At 38.9% G+C, this 27,724-nt stretch overlaps 1 protein-coding gene across 23 annotated transcripts in view; it reads left to right on the top strand.

Moving 5' to 3' along the window:
* The window catches only part of Arhgef6 (Rac/Cdc42 guanine nucleotide exchange factor 6), a 118,861-nt gene that overhangs the window by 74,047 nt on the left and 17,090 nt on the right, over window positions 1-27,724 (top strand). For all 23 annotated transcript variants that reach the window (NM_001005565.2, XM_087600359.1, XM_087600358.1 and 20 more), the window contains 4 exon segments: window positions 1,252-1,374; window positions 20,928-21,066; window positions 24,348-24,407; window positions 26,811-26,957. In NM_001005565.2, coding sequence (NP_001005565.2) covers window positions 1,252-1,374; window positions 20,928-21,066; window positions 24,348-24,407; window positions 26,811-26,957 — 469 coding nt within the window.

Raw genomic sequence — 27,724 nt, 5'->3', positions numbered from 1 at the left:
TCTGTAGCTGAGGTGGATCTTGAAATTTCTACCTCTGCTTCTGGTATTATTACCAATACTGACCACCATACACAACTTATTTCTTTGTTGCATTGTGGGTATTGCATCTGCTCTATTCTGACTGGAAACACATACAGGATTTGAGAAGGAAAAATGTATGTCCTATGTGAACCACACCGTGATTTTTTTTAAAAAAATATATTTATTTATATCATATATATGTGTATGAAGTAGAGTGACAGAAAGACGCCCTGAAACTTTAATTAAAGGCAATTGTGAGCCACTAATATGTGAAGGTGCTGGGAATTGAACCCAGGTCTTTTAGAAGAGAAGCCAGTAATCTTAACCATGAGCCATCTCTCTGACTCCCACAGCATGGGTTTGATGGCTATTTGATGGCTGAATTGGTCACCATTACATTACAAAGTTTGCCAGAATCATCATCTGACAGTGTATTTCTAATGTAAAATTAATTTTCCAGAGACTGTATCTTGTAAAAACTGGTAACTTTCATCAGTCTATGGAAATTGGGGAATTGGCTGTTTTCTGGGCTTTATGCAGTGAACTTTTTTCTAAGGTATGTTATGCTATTAAATTCAATCAGTTTCATCTGTTCTTGAACTTGGTATGAATTTGAATATTCTTTTTTTTTTTTTTGGTTTTTTTTTTTCGGAGCTGGGGACTGAACCCAGGGCCTTGCGCTTCCTAGGTAAGCGCTCTACCACTGAGCTAAATCCCCAGCCCCGAATTTGAATATTCTTAATATGCCAAGAAAAATTTGTACATCAAAGATTTTTTTGTACATCAAAGTTTTACTTGGTGGCTAGAATTTATTTAATTCATTTATTTAATCAATCTGAGTTGGTGTTCTTCCTGCTTATGTCTGTGCACCATATGTATGGGTCACAGACCATTGTGATCCACCATATGAGTGCTGGGAATAGAACCTGAGTTCTCTGGATGCATAGACAGTGCTCTCAACCATCAGACCATCTCTCTAGGCCAGAGGCTAGAATTTTTTAATCAACCACCAAAAACTGCATCCCAGGGATAAAGTGCTATCAGCCTACCTAGATAGATAGATAGATAGATAGATAGATAGATAGATAGATAGATAGATAGATAGATAGATAGATAGATAGATTCTCTAGTAATTGATCAAAAGATTTACCTGCTTTTGGTCTCAACTGCAAATGTCTTTCCTTTCTGCTTCATACTTTATGTTCTATAGTTGGCATGTTTTACTTACAGGTCTCCAGAAAACCAGCACAAAGTAGGAGGCTGCCTACTGAACCTCATGCCTCATTTTAAATCGATGTACCTGGCTTACTGTGCAAATCATCCTTCAGCTGTCAACGTGCTCACCCAGCATAGGTAATGTCCTGGCTTTCCCCCAGCACAGCTGCTCTGCAGGGAGAGCCTTCCTCAGACAGTCATCTGGGAATCCAAGGTCTCTAGATCAACTCTAGGTTATCTCTGTTCTATAGGCTAAGACTGAATTCATTGTTCCATGACTTGGTCATCCACTACTGCACCAAATAATTTATTGAGTTCCTACTATAAGCAAGATTATGTGTACACTGATCAGCATAGTAGTACCAATCAAGAAAAAGAGGGTTCCACTCCTTGTGGGAGATAAGTACAATTATGAAGTGAAACACTGTGGACATGTATTGCAAAAGGTTTGTCAAAGGATACTGGGAGATTTTGCAATGTGATATCAAATTAGTGGGTGAAGGGTAGAGGAAAAATCAGGGAAGATTTTGCATTAGTGAGTTAACACTACAAATACAAACTATTATGCTCAGACCGAAATTAATATATATTAATTGTGCATATCATTGCACAATTTCCCTGTGGCATTTCCACATATGCACGTACCTTGATTTAGTCTACTCTCTTCTCTCCCCTTGAGTCACAGGTATTCAGTTTACTATATTCAGGTTGATATTTTTTAGGAACAGATCTCAGTCCATAGTTCAGACTGGCATAAAGCTCTTGGCAATCTTTCTGCCACATCCTCTCAAGTACACACACCACCTGATATTTTTTTTTAATTTTAGTTCCCGAATATGAGAAAAATGTGTGTTTTTTGTGTTTCTGAATTAAACTTGTCTTAATATGATAACCTTTATTTCCGTCTGCTTAGTACAAACAACATTTACTTCTTTGTGGTTGAATAATATTTCATTATAGATAGACAGAAAAATGTATAAATAAAAATAGTTATAAAGGCACACCCCCACACACAGAGGAGGGATGATTCCATTGCTTAGCTATTGTAACTTGAGGCTCAGTAACCATGGGTGTCCAGATATCTCTGTCATGAGGTGCTTTCTTGTCTTCAGTTGTATGCACAGTTCTGATTTTAGTGTTTCACTGTATACTGGCTAGACTAAGGTCTATTCCCAAAGCTGTGGATATCACAGTCTCTTTTCCCCGAATCTTCTGGCCTTAGTTATTGCCTTCTTGATGAGAACCATCTGACTCAGGATGAGATGGGAATCCCAGTACAATTTTGATTTTCATCTCCTCAATGGCTAAATATTAAAATTTCCCCATAAATTTTAGATTTGTGCTTCTCCTTCTGGGAAGTGTTTACTCAGATAATTTGTCCATTTGTTTATTGCGTTATTTCTTCTTTGGCTAAGTTTAATGAGTTTTGTGGGTTTTTTTGTTTTTTGTTTTTGTTTTGTTTTGTTTTTTGTTTTTTGTTTTTTTTTTTTGAAGCTTGTAGAAAATCTACTTAGAATAAAAAAGAAAAATTCCAGGGAAGACTAGCTGTAAATCTCACCAGCACAGGTGGGAAGGAGTTGGGGAGAGGGGAGAGAGGACAGGGAGGGGAGAGAGGACAGAAAGATTGCCCTTTTAGCCAAACCAGCATGGAGGTCAGCTGGATGCTAAAGAAGCAGACACGTAGCAGGAACATCAGAGAAAGAGTGACAGTAATTGAAGTATCAGAGAAACTATGCTCAGGCTCTGCCCAATATCTGGGGAAAAAAAGACACAAAGGAAAAGTGCGTGTCAGGGTGGCTGTGCAGCGACTGCACTTTCTGAGTTTTCCAATGCATTTGTTTGACAATCTGGTGGAGATTGCTCTCCCCTTCTGTAGGCCTCCTCTTTGTTCAGTTGTTTACTTTGCAACATAGAAGGCTGCTTGCTTTAAAAAACATCTCTGTAGTTGCATATGGCACATCTTGCTTGATTTCTTGGCATATGGGAGTTCTTCTTAGAAAGTGTGTGCCTATATTTCCGTGTTTCCTCCTAGCAGTTTCAACGTTTCTGGTCTTACATTGAGGTCTTTGATCACTTTTTAAATTTCTTTTTGTGTAGGACAAGAGATCTGGACATTGTCCCATGCTTTGACATGTTGTTTTTAACCGGTTTCCTTTAGTCATTGTTTCACTGATCTTTAAAATTTTCTTCTACTCTGTTTAATTAACTAACATTCTTTCCAAACTGTGCTGCTTCTGACGGTCTGACTGATACAAGTCTCAGGAAGTCAAATGGGTAAACAACAGGTGGGGTAAGGAACTTAACACTTGCTGTGATCTGTGTGTCGGTTCCTTTAATCATTTGCTCTAGTACAATTGGCTTTGAGTTTGTAAAAAAAAAAAAAAAATTGAATGATGTCTCGAACCAGAATAAAAGTAAGTCTTTACAGGGCTGGGAACCTGGCTTCATGGGTCAAATGTTTCCCACACAAACATAAATACCTGTGTTGGGATCTATAGCATTCATGTAAACAAAACCAGGCCAGGCATGGAGGTGCCTGTCTATAATGCCAGCACTGGGAGAGAAGAAACAGGCAGAGCCTGGAGCTCACTGGCTAGCTAATCCATCAGAACAGGGAGTCTCAGATTGAATGATAAGGTAAGAGAGTGACTCAGGAAGGCATCCGATGCCTAGCTCTGGTTTCTACAAGTATACATGCACACAAAACCAAATGCACATGTGTATAAACATGAAATGGGACACACACACACACACACACACACACACACACACACACACACACAATCCACTACCACTACTATCACCATCATAAGTTAAAAAGAGAAATGTATTTTTGTAAGAGTGAATATTATTATATACATTATAATGCAAGTGGCTCAACTGCTTAAAGGAAGCGTTAGCTAATAATAGCACTGAAAATGTACCAGGCATGTGGTAGTAAGAAGCTATGAGGAAGTTACTATTATTACCATCCCTGCTTACAGCTAAGTCACTGGCAGGCTTAGGCTGAGTGCCCAGGAACTCATAACTGTTAAGTGATAGAGTTAGAAGTCAGATCAGTCAGGTTTCTAAAGAGGTTTTATAGTAAGATAGATATTTTACCCACAAATAATAATATAAATGCAGTTTTTGAAGAACTATAATCAAATATGCATTCAGGAGTCTACCACCATCAACTTATGTCACAGTCCGCTGAGAAACTTCCAGTTCTTCTCATCCCAAAGTAAAGGATATGATGACTTGATCTTACCTGTATTCACAGAATTGTGCAATTGCCGATGTTATATTTTTAGCACCCCCAAGCAAATGTATCTTTTAAAAGTCACCTGACACATTTTAATACCAATTAACCAAAGGTCACCACACTAAGCTACTTCCACCACTAAGCATTTGGCTTGACTAGGTATAGTAGACTCATAAATGATGTGGCTTTTTTCTATCTGACTTCTTTCACATAACATTTTGCGTTTTTGTCTTTTCAGTTATATTTTTACGTAGCAAACACAATAATGGGTTTTACTATGATTGTGTGTGTGTTTTCTTCTTTGCTGTCCTTTTAACCTGCCTTTTCATCTGCAATCAAAGCTACTTTTGTGTCTCTTACACACATATATTTATATTTGCGTGTGTGTGTGTGTGTGTGTGTGTGTTCTGCATATGAATAAAACGTGACCCTTGTCTTTCTGGTTCTTTTAACTGTTAGCTTGACACAACTGAGAATTACCTAGGAAGATTTATCTAGTTCATATTGACCTTTGGTCATTGTCTTCATTGTTAATTGTTGTAGGAAGGTGGAGGCCACTAAGGGTGGTACCATTCCCTAGACAGGGGGTTCTGAACAGTGTAAGAGAAGAAAAAGCTAGCTGAGGACAGGAAAGGATCCATGTGTTTATTCTTTCTGCCTTTTTTTTCTTTTTTTTCAGAGCTGGGGACTGAACCCAGGGCCTTGCGCTTGCTAGGCAAGCGCTCTACCACTGAGCCAAATCCCTAACCCCTATTCTTTCTGTTTTTGGCCATAGAGGTTTTACTCTAAATTCCTGCCTTGACTTCTCTACAGTAATGGACTATAACCTGGAATTATAAGCTAAACAGTCCTTCTCCTCTAAATTGCTTTTATTTGGGGTATTTTGTTATATCAACAGAAATGAAACTAGGGACAGCTTGAATTCACTAAACAATTCTCCTCAGTTCCATCCACTTTCATTATGGCTGCACAAAATCCCACTGTGTACAACTATCATAGATTCTTTATCCATTCTTTTGTCAATGAACCTCTAGACTGCTGCCATTTACCTGGCTGTTTTGAATAAGATGGTTGTGAGCCACCATGTGCTTGCTGGGAATTGAACTCAGGACCTCTGGACAAGCACCCAGTGCTCTTAAATTCTGAGCCATCTCTCCATCTGGCCTGACCATATTTTTAAAATTACATTTGCTTGTTTTTTTAACCATTTACAAAGTATATATTGAATATTTGGCATGTTCCTTCATAACTTTTACCCCTCCCTTTTTCTCACCCCTGTCCTCCTGTTCAGCCCCATTATTTCTCAGGCCAGTCTCACTTCTACTTTCATGTACGTATATACAATTTTATATATCTCTTTAAAATCTGAGGACTACAAATGATGGAAGAATGATCTTATCTTCCTGAGAAGGGCTTAATTCATTTAATATGATTATCTCTATTTGTGTCCATTTTCCTGTTTTTTTCTTAGTGGAATTGGATGGAATTTCCATGTAGCTTTGACTTCCATTTCCCTGGTGTTGGTGTGTTTTAAAGCTTTTCATACACTATAAATTTATCAGCACATATTTTAAAAATATATACTTAGGGGGCTGGAGAGACATCATCATGGTTCAGAGTGATTGTGTATTGGTTCTGCAGAGGGCCTGCGTTTGCTCCCACACCAGAAGGCTTACAAATACCTGTAACTCTAGCTCAAAGGAGCCCAGTGCCTTCTTCTGCTCCTACAGTAATGGGCGTGGGCTCATATAGATACATAAACATACATGTAAATGAAAAATAATTCTGTTATATAGATGTCCCATATTGTTTTTATTTTCATATTTTTCTCTTTATGAGCTTTATTTTTTACCTGATAAACACTTGAGTTATACATAGGTTACAGGGTACCATGTAATTTTTTTTAAAGAAATTTTATCAAATTTATTTTATATATGTGAGTATACCGTAGCTGTCTTCAGACACACCAGAAAAAGGGGATCAGATCCCATTACAGATGATTGTGAGCTACCATGTGGTTGCTGGGATTTGAACTCAGGACTTCTGGAAGAGCAGTCAGTGCTCTCAACTGCTGAGCTATCTCTCCAGCCCCCATGTAATGTTTTGACACACACACACACACACACACACACACAGACACACACACACACAGACACACACACACTGATATTTACATAATATTAAACACATCTACATATTGAGACATTTAGCATTTCTTTATGATGCAAAGTTGTAAAATTTCCTCTATTTTGTTAAGATGTACTGTTACTAACAAGAGTCATTTCCATGTGCACTAGAACAGATTGCTCCTCTCTAGGTAACTTCACACCCACAGCTCAAGCTTTCCCCCTCCAGCTCCATCACACTCTCCAGCCATATGCAAACACTATTCTTCTGTCATCTTCCATGGGCCAGCTTTCCAAAATCCCATGTACGAGGAGATCATGACATTTTTTTCTTTCTGTGCCTGGATTATTTTTCACTTGGCATAATTATCTCCAGTTCCATCTATGTTGTCACAGATGATGATATTTTGTTCTTTTTTTTATAGCTTGAATACTGTTTCTTTGTTCACCTGTAGCACATTGTGAATAGTGTTGTGGTAAACATGGGAATCCAATGTTTGTATAACATACTGATCTGGTTTCCCTTGGACACATACCCAATAGTGTGTTTGCTATATCATGTGGCAGTTGTTATTTTAATTTTTTGAGGAACCACTGTACTTCAAAACACTGTATGTTTGGCATGCTCCTTGGGCTAATTTACATTCTGTCAACAGTGTGCATGGGCTCTGGTTTTTCCACATCCTTATATGGCTATTCCATGCTGTTTGCTCCCTGCAATATTGTGGCATGTTTTGAAATCAGTGTAATGCCACCTGCCTTTTTCTTCAGACTGCTGTGGGGTTTTTTTCCTTTTTGTTGTTGTTCTGTGTAGATTTTAGATTCTTTTTCTAATTCTATGAAGAATATCACTGCGATTTTGATAAGGATCACAATGAGTCTGGTCTTCTTTGGGTAGCACTAATTTAGTTGTGAGTTACATAAATGTGAGTAAAGGCATAACCATGCCGCCATGTGGCAAAGAGAGGACAAGTTTTGGAAGTTGGTTCTCTTTTTCTGTCATGAAATCAAACTCAGGCTGCCAAGTTAGCACAGCAAAAGCTGTTATCCACTGAGACTTCGCACCAGCCCTGCCCATGGGTTCTCTTCGATTTCTTTCAACAGTGTTTCGTGATTCTCACTTTAGGCATCTTTCACATCTGATTGAATTTATTCCTAGATATTTTGTTCATTTTTTGATAGCTGCTATAATTGAGATTAGTCTCTTGGTTTGTATTTTAGATAATTTAGCATTGGCACACCGTGATAACCATATTGTTTTCTCTCTTGCCACCTCACTGAGTTTGTTTATTAGTTCTATATATCTTGTTAGAGTCTTGAGCTCTCCCTGTACCATATCATACCATTTGTAAACATTGGCAATCTTTTCCCCTCCTTTCTAGTTTGGATGATCTTCCCTTTGGCTTTCTTTCTCATTGCTTTGGCTAGGACTTTTGTACTGAAGTTGAATTAAAGTGGTGAAAGTGAGCATCCTTGTTTTGTTTTAGATCTATGAGAAATAAAAATCCAGATTTTCCCTATTCTGTATAATGCTAGCTGTTTGCTTAGATATGTACCCTTTATTATGTTGAGGCACCTGCCCTCTATAGCTAACTTGTTCGGTACTTTTATCATGAAGGCATGTTGAAGTCTATCCAGTACTCTCTTCTGCATTCAATGAGGCAATAATATGGTTTTTGCCCTTCATTGGACTGACATGGTAACCTGTGTTTATTAATTGGTGAATTCTGAACTGTGCTTGTTACCTCTAGAATGAACCTCACCTGATCAAGATGAATAATCTTCCAAATATGCTGTTGACTCAAGTTTCTAGTATTTTGTATTGGATGTTTCTATATCCAATATTCACCGATACTGCTCTGTACGTTTCCTTGTCTGCTCTCTGTACTAGGATGATGCTGGCCTTGCCAAATCCACTGAATACTTCCCATCTTGTTTTATGTTTTGGAATAATTTAAGAAGAACTGGTATTCTTGCAAAACAATAAGTTAGCAGTAAAATCCACTGGTCTGGACTTTTCTTGGATGGAAGACTTATTCCTGATTCAGTGTCATTACTTTATTGGTCTGTTTTTGTTCTCTATTTTTTCATGTTTCAGTTTCGATAATGTATTATGTCTGAGAATTTGCCCATTTCTTCTATCTAACCTGAGACTGTATGTTCATGCAAAGCTCCAAATATCTTTGTGTACTTCTGTGATGTCACCTGTCTCAAAAATGAAATGAAAATTCCTTTTTAGTGTTTTTTTTTTTGGTGTACCAGAATTTTTAGCATGTTGTGTCTCAATTTTCGTTTCAAAGAGTTTTCAGTATCTTTTTCTTTATCTTTCCTCTAGCCACTGGTTATTCAATACAAAGTTGCCTAAATTACATGAATTCTGCAGTTTCCGAAGTTTTTCTTATTATAGACTTATAGTATTAATATATCCTGTTGGGTTTGTTTTCAGTCTGCTGTCTGACGTATCCCAGAGAATGTTCTATTTGATGCTGAAAAGAATAAGCTGTCTGCAGCTGCTGTCTGGCATGTTTTCTTCATGTCTATGACGTCCATTTGGTCTACTCAGCAGTTTTATTCTAATGTTCTTTTGTTGTGCTTGTCTCCTAGTGCCGAAGGAGAGGTGGTAGAGTCTCCAGTCCTTACTATGTCTATGTTGGAGTTTATCTCTTCCTTCAGGTTTATTAAAATTTGTTTTACATATTTACTTGCATGGGTTTCATATACTGAGTACATAGAATTGTTGCTTTGTCTTACTGAATCGACTCCTTTATTGTTATTCAGTAGTGTTTGGCTGCTTCTCATTTAAAGTCTATTTTGTGAGTATTCCTGCTTTCTTTTGGACTCCGTTTGTATGAAACATCTTTGTGACAGAATCGTTTTCTATAACTCAAGACTGTCTTTGAACTTGTGATAATCTTCCTGACTCTTGTGTTAGGATTACAAATACAAGCCACGACATCTAGCCACCTTCATTTTTAATATTAGATGTGTGGAGCTTCTTCTGTATAACATATAGTTGAGTCTTGCTTTTGTTAATCCATTCAGTTATATTTACATTCAGGTAACTGTCAATAGAACCAGAGCCATGTGTAATTTGTTTTCAAGTTCAATTGCAGTTTCCTCTTGCCTCCCTGTCTTACAATCTTCCTTTGTGGTTAAGTGATTTACTCTATTGGTATGTTTTGATTCCTGGCTTATGTTTTTTTTTTTTTGGTTGTCCACTATACAGGATTTTTTGTGGTTACCTTGAATGTTACAAAAACTATTTTGATGAGAAGTTATTTTGAAATGTTCATAAAAATGAAAACAAATACCAAAGAATGAGAAAATGTACTGATAAAAGTACATACTTGTATTTCATTCTTCTACATAGTTTTAAGTTTAATGCCTTATTTTATAGTTAATCTAATGTCTAACTCATAATATATTAATGTATTAATTTTTAAATTTCATTTTTAGTCTTCATAGTAGGATATATTGTGTTATCTGCCATGATTATGATATTAGAGCATTTTGAACTTATATAGTTATTTTTTTCCCCTTTGTTGATACTGGAACTTGAACCTAGGACCTCATGCATGATACACAAACATTCTATGACTAGCCTGTACTCCCAGGCCTAGTTTATATTTTTTATTTTGAGGCAAGGTCTCACTGAATTGCTCAGGCTGCCTTTTAAGTCACTCTGGAAGCCCAGACAAGTTCTGAACTTGTGATCCTCTTGCACAACTGGCTTGGGCCACAAGGCCCTTGTTTTCAAGTTTTATTTATTTATAGATTTTTGTGTTATATGTACACTTTTATACTTTTTATGTGTCACTTAAAAACAAACTTAGCAAATACTCATCAACTAACAGCAAAGTGGCAGGGGAGTAGGGAATGGGAGTCACTTAGCTATCATTGGTCTGCAGCAATTTTCAATAGAGCTGCCAGCTGTACTTAGTACTGGGCTTAGTACTACTTTCTGCTGTCAGTTCTTAATAGCTCTAGGTTCTAACGTTGCTCTTTTAATTTTACCTTGAGTTGCTTTTCTGTGAAATTTATTCTACATTTGCGGATGAGTCATTTTTTAAGTCTGGTTTCTGCCATAATTGTTTGGGAATACAATCATCTTTATTTAGTGCATCTTTTTTTTTTAAAAGATTTATTTATTTATTTTATGTACAGCATTCTGCCTGCATATGTGACTGCAGGCCAGAAGAGGGCACCAGATCTCATTACAGATGGTTGTGAGCCACCATGTGGTTGCTGGGAATTGAACTCATGACCTCTGGAAGAGCAGTCAGTGCTCTTAACCACTGAACCATCTCTCCAGCCCTATTTAGTGCTTCTTTATTTAGTGAGATCTTTGGCCCCCTTAGTTTGAGCCAGAGCTTCTTTTTTTTAAAGATTTATTTATTTACTATATATAAGTACACTGTCACTGTCTTCAGACACACCAGAAGAGGGTATCAGATCCTATTACAGATGGTTGTGAGCCACCATGTGGTTGCTGGGAGTTGAACTCAGGACCTCTGGAAGAGCAGTCAGTGCTCTTAACCACTGACCCATCTCTTTAGACCAAGCCAGAGCTTCTTAAACCAGTGTAGACCTCTTCCCAATTTTGTGGATTGTGTGCTATAATGAGAATTTACTCCATATGATAAACACTTCAGCCATAAACATCCTTATATTAAGCCCTTTTGTACTGGGGGATTCCTGCCAACCTGTTAAAAGGTAACATGTTAAGAGTAGCTAAGGGATGGGATCCATTTTCTTCACTGGCCTAGCCTTGGGTAAATTGTTCATACTCCAGTAAATGACTCCCATGCAAGCAAGTGATTCTAATTAAACTCAGTAGCGTTTTTAAGATTCTAAGAATCTATTTGTATCTAGCTGGGTCTTTCCGACTTCTTAACACTGATCTTGTGTGTGTGTGTGTGTGTGTGTGTGTGTGTGTGTGTGTGTGTGTGTAATAGTTTTATTAATCATTAAATGACTTAATATATGTGTACAATACATTTTGATCACTTTCACCGTCCACTGTTTTCCTTAACTCCTCCCAGATCTGCCTTTCACAACCACCCTCAACTTAATCGACTCCTTTATTTTTGATAGCCCATTTGAGCACCCATATCTTCCATTTCCACTAGAGCATGATTAACCAGACATGGGTCACACTCCTAAGAAACAAAAGTGACCCTCTTTTCCTCCAGAGCTCTTCATCTGAGGACAAAGGGTTAATATCGATCTTACATCCCACTCTTTTTTTTATATTTGCATTAAAGCCATATTCTAATTTAAAAACCTTTTAATTTGGGGGTGGAGGGATGACTTAACACTTAGAGTGCTAGCTGTTCTTGCAGAGGATACAGGTACATTTCCTAGCACCCATGATTGCTTACAGCATCTGTAACTGCAGCCCCAGGGAGATCCCATAACTTCATCTAACCTCCATGGGTACCATGCATGTGAGACTGAGATAAACCTACAAGTAAGATACCCATACACATGAAATAAATGAATTTTTAAACTGTAAATAATCATTGAATTTCTAGAGAGACTGAGAACATTCCGTCCAGGAAGTCCTACCTCCTTTAAAATACTTCAAAACTCTTCTTAAAAATGCTCATAGTTCTTTAGCACTCACTCTGTGCTTGTGTATTATGTAGTTATGAGAAGGCAGAATTTATGTGCTTTACCTGGAAACCTTAGCTTCATCAATGCATTTCACATTTTCCACATTACTATAGGTGACAATTTCCAAGCCTTCTATCATTGTGTAAAACAGGCCCTCCTTTCTAAATCTTCCAAGAATTTAGTTTCTTATAAGTTCCTTTGGAGAGTGTCTTTGAAGAAAGTAGGGGTGAAGTTAGGGCCTTTTGTGGCCCCATGGTTTAGCACTCAGAATGGATGACTCACAAATTGGGCTCAACTGGGTCTGTCAACTGGATCCCAAATATCAGATCTTCATGTGGCTTGGGATCTTAACATGACTGTGTTGAGAGAGGATCTAAGGACAGGTTGATAAGAGAGATAATGTTATAGGAAAAACTGGGTGGTTGGAAACTAAGTGGATTTTTCAATTGGACCTCAAAATTCACAAAGAATTGTTTCTTCTGTGTTTTGTTACTAGAAAGTCAGCAAAGCCAGTCCAGATTCAAAGGAAAAGGAAAATATTGTTGGGATGATTATATTTAGAGGAATACACAGCATATTATTATTAGATGATGTGGGAGATTTTCTGAATTTTTTCAATCAATAGTTTCTGGTCAATAAGTGCTTTAGAGATAGTGATTTAAGTTGTTAGTCTCTTAAGGAATACTATCTACCAAAGATCATCAGGGGCTTAGCTGTGATTACATGAAAACTTGGTTCCTTTATCTTTATGTAACTGGAAAGATATACCTGAGAAGAACTGTTAGAAATGTTAGTTAAAAAAGAATTGGTAAAATTTCGTAAAATGGATGTATAAGTGTAGGTTTTCATTTCCATAGCAAAACACTTGAATCTGGGTAACTTTATAAGGCTTGTGATTCTAAATGGCTCGTGGCCATGGCACTGACATTTTCTTGGCTTTGGTGACGAGGCTCACATCATCTTGGCAGGAGCATGGCAAAGAGAAATCATATCACCAGATAAGGAGCTAAAGAGACTGGGACATGACCTCGCTTTGTTTCCTGTGTGTGTACATAGTCACCCGTGAGCACACATACACATGCACACAGAGCTCAGAAGCCAATGTTCAGTGTATTCTTTATACTTTTCACCTTAGTTTTTGAGACAAGGTCTAAATCTGGAGCTTACCCATTTGCTGAGGCCAGTGTGGCTTCAGAGATTGACCTGATTAAGGCAACGAGGAAATGAAGAGGCAGACATGTGTGTAGAAAAACTGTGACCAGAGAGGTCATGTGCACTCTGATGTAGTAGTACCAACAGTGTAGCAGCCCAGAGCCATAGTACCTTTAATAAATACAGCACAGGAGGAGAAATTAGCTAGTCTCAGGAGGAGGTCTTTATAGGATGTCTCTGTAGGGGAGCAGTCTCAGGTTACAATTAGAAGAAGGAAGTTACAGTTGCTGGTTTTTGCTGTTGAGTCATTCATAAAAACTCACTATCAACATTCCAACCCAGAACAAATAAAACTTTTGCCATCCCCCTGAGCCTCACCTAGCATGACACCTTTGTCCTTCCTGTGAAGCCCCAGTATTTTCAACCTTCTCCTCTCAGAGTATAGCCTCCATTTTATGTGCAAGGTCTAGGGGAAGGGTGTGTCCTACCTCTTGGACTTACTTGAAATTCAGTTCTTTTTACTTAGATTGAAGAGGATATGATCTGTTGGTGGCATGCCTATTTTGGTGAAATGTATCTGTTGACCAGGCGCTAAGGGGTTTGGAGATCTGTTTGTTTGGTGGAGTATGGTATCGGTGAAGCCGAGCTGTGAAGAAAAGAGAAAAGGATACCATAGATTGGCACCCTTAATATTTCCACATCTTCCTGAGCAAATAGTTGTTATATCTCATGAGAGCAATTTCTAGAGACTGTGAATGGATCTTGTATTATTTAAATTACTTGTGCATGGCTCACTGAAGAAAGTAGAACTTGCTACCACTTTCTTGCTTTTCCTGATTGGTTTGTTTCTTTATGACTGTCAGAGCCGGGAAAAGAGGGGAGAGCACCTAAGTAGCACAGAGTCCAGACAAGGATGTTGGATCACTCAGAGCTCAGTTACAGGCATTTTCTTGACATGTAGCTGAGTGCTTGGATCTGAACTATAGAACTCATGATTTTGTAGCAAACAATCTTAATTACTGAGCCATCTCTTTAGTCCCAAAGTTAATTTATTTATTTTCTTTCACCACTCATTTTATTTGTTTGTTTGTTTTGTTTATTTATTCATCATTCACTTTCTATCCTGATTGTGGTCTCCCCTCCCAGTCTCCACTCCCATAGTCTCTCTGCCAGGCCCCTTCCCTTCTCCTCTGAGAAAACAGAGGCCCTCTCCCTGGAGATTCCCTCACCCCAGCACATCAAGTCTCTGCAAGGCTAGGCACTTCTCCCACTGAGGTCAGACAAGGCAGCAAGTTAGGGGAACAGATTCCACAGACAGGCAACAGCTTTAGGGGAAGCCCCTGCTTCAATTGTTCAGGACCCACATGAGACCAACTTGCACATCTGCTACATATGAGTAGGTCCAGCCTGTATGTTCTTTGGTTGGTGGTTCAATCTCTGAGAGGCTTCAAGGGTCCAGGTTAGTTGACTCTGTTGATCTTCCTTATGGAGCGCCTATCCCCTTCTAGACCCCTTACATAAGAGTCCCCAAGTGCCATTCACTGTTTGGCTGTGGGTTTCTGCATCTGTCTGAGTCAGCTGCTGGGTAGAGCCTCTCAGAGTATAGCCATGCTAGACTTCCATCTACAAACATAATAGAATATCATTAGTAGTGTCACAGATTGGTGCTTATGCATGGGATTGGTCTCAAGTTGGGACTGTTATTGACTGGGCATTCCCTCTGTCTCTGCTTTATCCTCCATCCTTGAATTTCTTATAGACAAGATAAATTTGGGGTCAAAAGTTCTGTGGGTGGGCCAGTGTCTCTCTTGTGCCATTAGGGTTCCTGCCTGGCTACAAGAGGTGGCCTCTTCAGGTTCCATATCCCTACTGCTGTGAGTCTCAGCTAAGGTCACCCCTATTCATTCTTGGGAGTCTCCCCTATTTCAAGTCTCTGATACATCCTCAAGATGTCCCCACCCCCAACCCCATCAACTGCAGATTTCCATTCATTCTCATGGTTATCTCTCCTGTCTTTCCCCACACCTGATCCTGAAATCCCCCATTTCACTCCCCAGCCACTCTCCCACCTAACCTATTTCTGTCCCTCCATCTGCCTCTTATAACTATTTTATTCCCCCTTCTGAGTGAGATCCAAGCATCCTCACTTGGGCCTTCTATTGTTTAACTTCCTAGGGTCTCTGGGTTGTATCATGGCTATTCGGTACTTTTTGGCTAATATCCACATCAATGAGTGCATGCCATGCATGTCTCTTTGCATCTGGGTTACCTCACTCTAGATGATATTCTCAAGTCCCATACATCTGCCTGCAAAATGCATGATGTTGTTTTTAACAAAGATATGAGCTATAGAACTCATGATTTTGGAGCAAACAATCTTTTTTTTTGGAGCAAACAATCTTAACCTCTGAGCCATCTCTTTAGCCCCCAAATTTATTTTTTATGTTTGTATATATATATATATATATATATATATATATATATATATATATATACACTTACCTGATCTGATCCTAATTTTTTAAGAAATTACTTTTATAATTAGGAGCTGTGTTACATGATAGGATTCACATAACTTCTAAATATCAGTTGCCCTCCTTGAGTATTAATTAGTGGTGCTTTTGAGCATTTTATGATGCACCTTAAAGTGATAGAAGACTCACTAGAGTCTTCCAAGAACTAAATTTTTGTCTTCTGACTTATTTCCATGGAGGAGATGTAACTTCTGCTATTTTGCACGGATCTCTGGATCACTGATGACAGATGGAATACAAAACATAGTTGAATAAAATTCACAGAAAATTCAGATTAACGTCGTGTTATGATGAAGGCTTCTACTGAAATAAGAACTTCAGTGGATTTCTCTCTGCCTTCTCAAGTTGTCCTGCTCAGGTGAACTTCTGCCTTTGAGTCTGTAGGTGGCAATATCAAACCAGAAATGCTCACTTCTCCCTGTTGGCCATCAGAACATATTCAGCCTTCAAATTGAATGATTACATACAGACGCCTTGTGTAAAATGTGTAAAAGTCTTGCCTGAATTTGAATATGTAATCAGACACCAGCTTTGCTGTGCCCCCATATTTACATATATTTGAATGGCTGCTTCTGTCTTCTGTGATCCACTGGGTGAGGTCTTCTGGGATTTCCCCTTCCTCTCCCCTGCTGACTTGTTAAGGTACCTTTCTGGCTCTTCTTGGGAATAACTGCTCCCTTACAGAAATACCCACTTGTTCCCCGTGCTTTTGTATCGCACCTGTCCACCCTTTCCACAAGGAAGACGGTTGAAAAGAGAGAGAAGAGGAGAGAGTGTGCACCCACAGATCTGAACCTCATTTCCATCACCATTGTAGTGACTATCACAGATACCCTGCATACTTTTTCCCTTCTTAATTGTCCCCATCCTTTGTTTACCATGGTTGCTCGTAATGATGACTTTGAGAAAACCCCCAAAGAACTAGCCATTTGCTCTGTGGACAAGAAACACAGGTAATAATTCTAAGCTTTAATCATGTTTTGTTTGTGTCTTTGAGGAGTCATGGAATGCAATGAGACTATCTAGTCCTGTTAAAAAGTGGTGGGGAAAAAAAAACAGACGAATCATGTGTTGTGATAATGGCTGTGCCTTGAAGGCAGGAGAATCAGGAACTGAAGCTAGCATATACTATATACTCTAGGTTTAGAAGGCTATCAAAGACTGCTTACAAATAAACAGAAGCAAACAGTCTAACATTGGGCACTAGAAAAAAAGGAAACTAGGAATTATTGAAACCAGACTAAGCTGCACCCCTGTGTCTTTTCTATTGGCTAGACCTCAAGAGTTTTCCTTTCCTCGCACCAGAACACCACAATTCCAAAGAGAGGCTGTTGGGGAGTGAATAAGTTGGGGAGGAGGAATTACTGACCCTCTACTAGGTTAGGGCTGTATTTATTCAAGTCTGAACAAAGATTCCACAGGAACAGTTTTTGACATATCAATTTAGTGTGTGTGTTGTGGGTGGTGGTGTGTGGTGTGTATTACAATAACACAAGTGCACAACTTTCAGAAATTAGTTTTTCCTTCCAGTTTGGGTCTTAGGAATTAAATTCAGATCAGTTGAGAGACTCCCACTCCTAGCATTTTGACCAACTCAGCCACTTCAATGGCCCCAGGAGCATTGTTTTATAGATTAATTAAGCACTCAAGTGTTATTATATCATAGCATGGTTTCCTCCATTCTTCCAGCCCAACCCAAAATATAGCAGAGCCTCGTCCACCATGTTTTCTATGAAATAATGCATACTGAATTTGAAATGGCATTTATAAACTCATTGAATCACTTCAAAGGCAAGCCTTGAGCCTGGTATCGTAATACAAACTTGTAATCCCCTCTGAGGCGATAAGATTGGAAATTCAAAGCCATCCTTTGCTATATAGCAAAGGCCAGCCTAAGCTACACAAGACCTTTTTCAAATAGCTAAAAAGGGGGGTGAAGGCTGGAGCGATGGCTCAGCAGTTAAGAACAATTACTGCTCTTGCAAGGACCTGAGTTCAATTCTTAGCACTCACATAGTAGCCCACAACCATATGAATATCCAGGTCCAGGGAATTCAACACCTTCTTCTGGCCTCTGGTACCCAAACAATACATGCAGGTACCACAGCTATATACATAAAATAAGATTTTCTTTAAAGCTATTTAAAAGTAAAAACCATTTCAAACCAGATTGGTTTTTTCTATAATGATTATATATCTGTATATTTTTATTTACATATAATATTGCTTTCCATATTATACTTATTTGGCTAAGTATGTCTTTTGGAATCCATTTATCACGCCAGACAATATCACTATAGGACAATTGGGTTCATTTCACTAGTAACAGTTTCTTTTCTTCCCAATAATCCATTATAATCCAAGACAGGTGTCTCATGTTGTTTTGAAAAACAGTTAAATAGCTTTATAATATTTACCAAGCCTAGGAATTAGACTGCTTCTTGGAAAGCAATAGCGCAGTGTCCATGAACCCGTGCTATTAATTGCTGCAACTCTCACAGCAATTAGAGCAGAATATGGAAGAGAGACAGTCATTTAGTCATAGAAAGAGAACACAAAGCATATTTACTAAACCGAAAGGAAATTAGGAAAGCTATTTTCATCAGATTACATGTCTGCTCAAATGCACTTTCTTAATTATATTTTATAAGTGATGACTTTTAATGCCTCTTTAATCTCTTGGTTGGAAATTAAACATCAGATGTTATACATGAAGCTGCAAATCATGGGAACTATGAGATTTTAAAGATAGTAGTCAAGCCAGGCATGTGTCTTGAAAAGGTAATAATAATACATCTGTTGGCTAAAGTTGACAAAAAAAAAATCCCTCTCTGTAGAGAGGCAGGGTGGTGATGTGAACAGGTCCCAGGGTTGACTTCAGACCTACATATTCCATCCACCATAGCCACTTACCACCCATTTGCCCTCCTGGGCCTCAGGTGTCTCATCTGTAAAATGGGGAAACACTCATATCAAAATGCTTAGCATAAAATGGTAACCCTACAAATCCCATTAGCTAAATCCGAACAGTTTAATTAGAAAGTAGGTTTTATCTGTTCTTTAAAGGATTTATTTTACTTTTTATCATATGTATATTATGTTTCAGTGTGGAGTTATGTGCACATGTGGGTGAAGGTGACCATAGGATCCAGAAGAGGGTGTCAGATCCCCTGGAACTGGAGTTAGAGGCAGTTGTGGGCGGGTTCCTTGCAAGAGCATCAGTATATATGCTTTGACCACCAAGTCTTTCTCCAGCTCCTGTTTTCTCCAAAAAACTTTCCTCTGTTTTATGTATGGGTTACTTGAGGCTCAGGCTGTGACCAGCACTTCCCCTCAGTCACTTCTAGAATGTGGCTGTGAAAAGGGCTATAACAGATAACAGCAATGATTTGATGCAACTGTTCAGTTGTGATGTAGCATCCCCTAAGGCAGCAGCCATCATTCCTTCCCCCTTGCTATGCATATGGTACTACATAGTCAGGGCCGCTGTTCTGGTTGCTGAAACTGCATCCTTGACTGAGCCTAGAAACCTGAGGAGAAAGTGTTCGTATATAATATTAACTTGCAAGTTAATCCATTTCCAACCCCAATTTGTACTCTATTACTGATAGAATTTCTTTGAACACATTTCACAAGCTTTGGTAACACCACAGTTGAGGGCCACTATGTAAAGTAGTTCAATTAAAAAAAATGGCCACTCTTTAGTAGAAAATTCTTGCTTGGGGTGACTAGGAATGTTGGTGAGTCCAGCAGGAGTCTGAAAGTTAAGACAACATTGTAGACACTTGGAAGTTCTTGATAAGAAAAGCTATGGCACTAGAGTACTATTGCAGGGTGGTGAACAGGGAAAGACAGTAATCTGGCAGAGACCCTACTAAAGTCTGCTAGATGGGATCTGTTGTAGGCTTGGACCTGTATGGTTGAAATTGGGTGGACAGGAACAAAAACAGTCAAGGAAATCTGGAACTGGCTGAACATGTACAGATGACCAAGGGGGTTAAGCAGTCCAGGGAGAAAGCAAAAGTTTCCAGTTTAGTCCTCAGGAAGTAGATTCCTCTCTCTAATTGTATTTTTTCCATTTCCTTCCTCCCATCTCCTCTCCATCTTTCTTGTATATTTTCCTTTTTCTTCCTCCCTCCTTTCTTTCCTTCTTTTCTTCCTTCCTTCTTTTCCTTCCTTCATTCCTTCTCATCCTTTTTCTTTCTTATTTCATCAGTTTATACAGCACTTTTTCCCAATGTGCCCTAGAAGTCATTATGTCACTCAGGCTGACCACAAATTCCTGGAATTTCTCCTATATCTGGCAGACTAGGACAACAATTGCTACCATACCTGGCTCTCTCTATTTTTCAAAATGTATATCGAATCACCTTGCAGTCCCAGCTCTCATAGATAAAGACAATCTGGAATTGTACAGAAAGAGGAAGCAGCATGTGATATTTATACATTTACAGGGCCAGGATCATGAAATGTACTTGTATCTCCACTAAGATGCTGCCTTATGGGAGTGTTCAGATAACCTGGAGAACTGTTCTCAGGTCTTAGGAAAAGTGACCCTTTGGTTAAGTCATACCAACACCCTGCTGTCAGAATATGGCTTTTGGTTCTAGTAGAGCAAAGTAGAATGAGATGGAGAATTTACTGAGTTGTTAATCTTAGCATCAGGCCAGCAAATAAGTAGAATGTTTGAACTGACCAAGAGAGCATGCTACTTTAACCTGAGAGTGAGTTGATCTAATTAAACCTTCACCCTGTCACCTGGGTCCAGAATCCTTAAAGGTGGAGAACTTTTGTTCGCAAGGACAGAGACTTTCCCCCAGTAAGTTCTGAATGTGTTAATAGCACCAGGGATGCTAAACGTGGCCCATCATCATCTCCCCTGTGCTGGACACAGAGCTGATAGCATCAGAGAGGTAAACAATGGCTGATTTCACTGTGCGAAGCAAACTAGCACAGTAAATTGATACTTGACATCAGATATTTAGGAGTATTCAAAGTATATTCATGGTTTTTCTCTAGTGATGATCTAGAACGATTCATGGAAAATCAAGGTGCATCCAGCCCCGGTATCCTCATTTTAACAACAAGTCTCAGCAAACCATTCATGCGACTGGAAAAGTATGTTACTCTCTTGCAAGAACTGGAACGGCATATGGAGGTAAGGAAAGGCAAGCTTGAGCAAGGTCTGCTACCAACTGGTGTCCTCAGCACTGCACAAAGCAGATGGTTTGCCTCCAAACTAATGTTTTTACGAATCCAGAAAACATAGTGATTTCAAATTCCACTTGATCTGCTCTTCCCTCTTCCTGGATGGGATTCCAGCATTCCTCTTTATGCAACAAATAAGATAGGCAGTTTTTTTTCCTGTTACACAGTTATTATTCTCCCCCCCCACTTCCTCCTCCAGGCCTTGGCCCTGTTGCTTCCCTCAAGGCTATGGTCATTTATTGATTTAAGTCAGTGGTTCCCAAACTGTAGGTTGTGCAACCCTTTTGACAGTTGAATGACCCTTTCACTGGGGTCACATGTCACATATCCTGCATATCAGATATTTACATTAAAACTCATAACAGTAGCAAAATTACAGTTATGAAGTAACAATGAAATAATTTTATGGTTGTGGTAACCACAACATGAGGGGCTTTATTAAAGGGTCACAGCATTAGGAAGGCTGAGAACCACTGACTTGGTTTTCTTTTGCCAACTTGTCTGTAGATTATAGTTCCGTGGTAATCAGATCTACAAATCTCTATTGTTTTGCCAACCAATGTCAGAAAACAGAAGACCAAACCAAAAAAAGTAGAAGAAAATACAAAAAAAAAGTTCATTGCAGATGGGAACACTTGGGACATTTGATTTTCTGACTCTGCACTCCTTAAAGATTATAAATGGATCTAATACACTATCCACTGTCCATCAGTATGTTCAAATCAAAGCGCACTCATGTTTTTGTTTAGAAACTTGATATTTACTTGTAATATTGTAGTGCAGCTATAATCTTCTCTAAATATTAGGAATTTCAATGAGATCTGATAATCAAGTCTGAGTACCCAAATCTTGTGATTTTTAAAATGCAGCTCTTTCATGATCTGGCACAGGGTGTGGAGGCGTGGGTGGCAACAACTGTGTTTACCATAGTTGCTCTTCCTGTGTCTGGGGAAAGGTTTTGAGGTTTTAAAGGGGTTGATTATCTTTAAAGAAAAAGGTTACATGCTACTGTGCTTGTCAGCATTTGTAAGTCTTGAGAGCTTGGTCTCTGTGTGAAAAAACAGTCTCGGGGTATTTGGACTACCCTAAAGTTGGAGGCAGTGGGGAGCTGGTGAGGAAAGAGTTGAAATTTCAATTGGGGCTCTAGAAGTCATTGGCTTCTGGATACCTTTACATATGCTAAACCAGTTCACCAGATGGTTTGAGGTTTGTCCCTCCTCCTTTATCACAAAAATTCAGAAACTAGTGGCCTCTGCTTGTCACTTCTCAGTGCCACAGCACACTGCTGCAGTAGAACAACTCCAGGAACATACAGTTAAGCTCCTCCTGCCTGCCTCACCTGTTTCTAGCCCAGCCTCTGTTTGGTCACATTGGCTTTGAATCTTCCTTCAGATTGCGACCATCAAATGCTACATCCCCCTGTCCGGGAGTGTACCACTGGGCCAGGCCCATCCAGATTTCTAATCACTTGTAAAAATAAGTTTTACCATGAAAGAATACACACTAACTTCCATGGACAATCCTGCCTGTGGCTTGAGTCAGATCTCTAGTCTGTTCTACCATGGTTTCTACCTGAGACTGGATGAGCAGAATTGGCCTTCTCCCTTCCTCAGCTGAATCCATGGGGTCAGTGCACATATACCCTTGGTGAGATATGCCTACCATATCCATATACCTCAACATTAGGAACACTACAGGCTCACTGATGTCCCTCTGAGTAATTATTTAGTAATGATATTTACTATTAAACATTACATATTTATTCTATTTTTATTAAATGAAATAAAATTTAATTTAATTATATTTCATCATATTCCTCCTCTTCCCCAAGTCCACCAAGTCTTCCTCCCTACCCACCCAGCTTCAAGTTCTTTCTCAAAAACCAAACCCGAACCCTACAAAACCTAGACAACAAAATACAATACCCAAAAATAAAACAAAAGAAATGAAAAGAAAAACAGACCACACTGTAACCATATCAAAGCATACAAAAATCTGTGGAATCCATTAGTTGCTGGTCAGAGAAATGGGAAGTCTTATCTCAATAATGGCATCTATTATGTTGATACTAAATATATAGTATGTTATAAACTGTCATAAAAGTCAACTATGCTTGGCTGGATTCTACAATGTGAGTGTATATATGTGTATGTATGCATTAAAACATATATTATACACCATAACTATCGAGCAACCAAGAAAAAATAGCAGGGAACTTTAACACTATGAGCAAAACAATCAGTTGTATAATAATACGTTAAGAATTCAAAAACAGACCAGAATTTAGGGTAACAGTGCTTCCAGTAATTATGTGATTAAGAAATCTTCTGGGACTGGAGAGATAGCTCAGCAGTAAAGAGTGAATACTACTTTTGCAAAGGATCCCAGTCCCCAAGACAGCCTGCTCACCACTGCCTATAGCTGTGGTCAGCTCCAGTGGGATTCAAAGCCTCTGGTCTCCTCAAATATCTACACTCAGGTACACATACACTCTTTCTCATACCTACATATACGTTTATGTACGTGAGTACACTGTTGCTCCCTTGCGACACACCAGAAGAAGGCGTTGGATATCCCATTACTGATGGTTGTGAACCTCCATGTGGTTGCTGGGAATTGAACTCAGGACCTCTGAAAGAGCAGTCAGTGGTCTTAACCACTGAGCCACCTCTCCAGCCCCTCCTTGCATTTTAATACAGGTGTGGATTGATGTAATCAACCACAATCAAGATGTAAGAAAATCCCAAAACACACACACACACACACACACACACACACACACACACACACACACACACAAACATGCATGCACCACTGTTGTATTATCCTTTTGTGGCCACACTTTCAACTTGCTCCATCCATGGCAGTATCCAGTCTCCTCTAATACTGTTTTTATTATTTATCTGTTTTAAATTATTTTTATTTTTATTGGGATTTTAATTTACATTTCAAATGTTATCCCCTTCCCTGTTTCCACTCCACAACCCCCATCCCATCTCCCCTCCCCTTTGCCTCTACTCCCCTATCCACCCACCCACACCTGCCTCATCACTCTAGCATCCCCTTACACTTTTTTGAGATTATAGTATAATTACATCATTTCCTCCCTCTCAACCCTTCCACGTACCCCTTCTAGCTTTCTTCTTCTAATGGCCTCTGCTCTCATTGATTGTTGTATATGCATATGCTCATACCATTTGTAATATATATATATATATATTTCTTTGACAGGACACTCATCCAGATCATCAGGATATTCTGAAAGCTATCATAGCATTCAAAAGCCTCATGGTAAGTGACATTCTCAGATTGTCCTCCATTTTGCATACCTTGTTGCTGAAACAGTGTATATTCCATTTATTTCCTTAAGCAAAGGTCTTCCAGAGAGAAAGAATAATCTCTGAGCATAGTGGCCTCATGATTGGTTGCATTTGGTTTTGTTCTCCGCAAAGCATTCTTACGTATGAAAGGTTGCCAGGCTGAGGGTATAAAGCAATCACAGTTGAAAGCCTTGGCCACATTAAGCATTGATGTGTAGGTGGGGATTTCCTTTTTTTTTATTTTTTTATTTTTTTGCTTTTACCCCCATTGCTCACCTATGTCTGTATAACTTGTCATTCACTGATTGGCATCAATACTGAATTTCACTATTTGTGCCAAAAGATGTGAACTTGGTTTTTTCTGCAGATGAGAAAGAAATCCTTCCTAAAAGGAAAAACACAGTGTACTAAAATGAAGTTGCTTAATATAGACTGCTACCAGAGATAGCTGTAATCTTGCATCTTGAGCATCAAGGTTAAGCTATCTCCTTGAACCTACTGACGTAAAACCTTTTGATGCCATTTCAGAAGGAAAAAAAACCCTTTATTTTGAGTAATGGGTTAAGTTTCGATATATTTGACATTTCTAAAGCATTCTGTGGGGGTTTGGACCAATGTTCATCTTTTGATCCTTGCTGGAAGGTTACCTACCATTCACCACTGTTTCACGTTTATTGCTTCTGGAAGACAGGTAGCTGACGTGTCGGTTGTTAAAGAGAAAACTGAAGAGCAGGCAAGGTATTATGAGAAATTTGCTCCCATTGTTAGGAAAAAATAGTAAAGCTACTAGCTTTTTACACAGCCCAGTTTCATAGAATAGCTCATTCAAACCCATGGCATGACATTTGTTATAACTGGTATTTCTTGAATTCATTCTATATAAATGACCAGAGAAGGCTTTTGGGAAAAAAAAAACCAGGCAAGCAAACAGTACAACAAATTCAAGTATCTGCCAGGTATGTTAGGGTATGCCTGCAATACCACCACTTGGGAGACGGAGACAGAAGTTTTGCTTTGAAGTCAGAGCCTCAGTTAGAGAGAGTTTGAGGCCAGCCTGGGCTGCACAAAACCCTATCTGAACAATAACAACAAACAAAAATACCAACCCTGAACAAAAAGCAAACATATCTCTTTTTTGTCATGTCAAAACTTGTTTTGATGGTGGTAATATATTTACTGCAAATACATGTGCTTTAAAAATCTGTAGTGTATTTATTTCTTAAAGGCTTAGTTGAATTATGCAACAGACTTTTATAAAAAAAAAAAAACCTTACTTCCCAAAGGAATTACACTGCATTCATTCGGACACAGTAATGTAATGAAATGACTCATTTGCTTAGATTGGTATTCACTATGGAATAAGTGTTGCCAAATTACTCCAAAATAGCTTTATCTTCTGAAACAGGTTTTATGTCTCTCCATATTTTGCATACTCTATATACTATTGGCAAACTGTTTCTTGATTTGAATTTCCAACTTAATCATCATGAAACCCACTTGTTTCTATTGTCCCTAATCCTTTTAGGTAGGAATAAAAGTAACCTGAATATTTTACAATAATGTCCTGTTGCTCCCTAAGCAAAATTGGGACACTGCATTCGTGTTTCATGGAAAATTCAGTTTGATTCACTGTGGCATCAAATAAATAAATAAATAAATAAATAAATAAATAAATAAATAAATAAATAAATAAATAAAAATTATTGCCATTTTCTGATCTCAAAACTCTGGGAGTGATTTTGTTTTTCTTATCAAGTTGCTACTTTTTTTGGAGAGTTGAGCATATATCATATAAATGAGGTTGCTTTGTAATTACAGCCATATTTACCTATGGTAATGAAGGGCCAATTGCTTTTCTGGCTCTAGTTGATAGCTAGCATCTATCAACTAGCTAGCTGGATGGCTCCAGACTCCTCATGGGGACGGTGAAATGAAGCCCTTTTTACCACTTGATCTTGATGTTTTGGCAAAATGGAAATGCTCTCCTCTTCCATGGTTTCTGCTACATAGATAGCATATGGAGAAGACAACTGCCTCATCTGCCATCTCTGGGAAGGGAGGCAATTGGTCCTGTGGAAACTTGATATCTCACTCTCACAGAAGGGGGAATGCTAGAGGGCTGAAGTGGAAGTGGTATGTAGATGGGGGAGCACCCTCTTAGAAAAAAATATGACTTTGAAAGGCTAAAGGCTAGGTAGTATATTGGTTTGTGCGGCAGGAGCACAGGTGAGCACAGGAAGAAGAGCAAAGGATAAAGGGAGAAACAAGGACTCAGAAGCCGTGGCTTGTTTTGAACTTGCTTTGGGTCTGAGAACTTTTCCGACCTCATCTTGTACAAATCCCCATTGTGTCATGCTCTGTTTGACATTTGCAGGGGCAGTGCCAAGATCTGAGAAAGAGAAAGCAGCTGGAATTGCAGATCCTTTCGGAACCTATTCAGGCATGGGAAGGAGATGATATTAAGACTTTGGGAAATGTGATCTTTATGTCACAAGTAGTGATGCAGCATGGAGCCTGTGAGGTAAGTCCTCAGCATTGCTTTTTCCAGCTTTCCTATTTCCCTTCCAGTATTAGTTCTTAGGTCAAGATCAACCAGGGTAGTGGCAGAGGGAATGAATGGGAAAAGACTAACTTTGAGACACATTTCGATGGTAATGGCAACAGAAAGGGGGAGCGTTTGGGATACAGAAGATAGCAGATATACTTTATACCTGTTAACTTTCTTTCTTTCTTTCTTTTTTTAACTGCTGAGCCATCTCTCTGGCCCAGACTCTGAGTTTTTTTTTATTAAAAATTTTAGATATATTTCTTTACTTACATTTCAAATGTTATTCCCCTTCCTGGTTTCCTGTCCATAAGCTCCCATCTCTCCCCTCCCTCTCCACCATATGAGTAATCCCCCCACACATCCCATTTGTCGATTCTTTTTTTTTTTTTAAGTTCTTTTTTTCGGAGCTGGGGACCGAACCCAGGGCCTTGCGCTTCCTAGGCAAGCGCTCTACCACTGAGCTAAATCCCCAACCCCCCATTTGTCGATTCTTGATCTTAGAGCATGACCCATTGGTGTTTTGTTCAGGAAATTTTCTTCAGTGCCCATGTGTTCGAGACTCTTCCCCACTTTTTCTTCTATTAGTTTGAGTGTATCTGGTTTGATGTGGAGGTCCTTGATCCACTTGGACTTAAGCTTTGTACAGGGTGATAAGCATGGATCAATCTGCATTCTTCTACATGTTGACCTCCAGTTGAACCAGCACCATTTGCTGAAAATGCTATCTTTTTTCCATTGGA

The sequence above is a fragment of the Rattus norvegicus genome, chromosome X (genome assembly GCF_021556685.1).
Source record: "Rattus norvegicus strain SHRSP/BbbUtx chromosome X, alternate assembly SHRSP_T2T, whole genome shotgun sequence".
NCBI classification, from domain to species: domain Eukaryota; kingdom Metazoa; phylum Chordata; class Mammalia; order Rodentia; family Muridae; genus Rattus; species Rattus norvegicus.
This window is presented reverse-complemented; position numbering and strand designations above follow the sequence as displayed.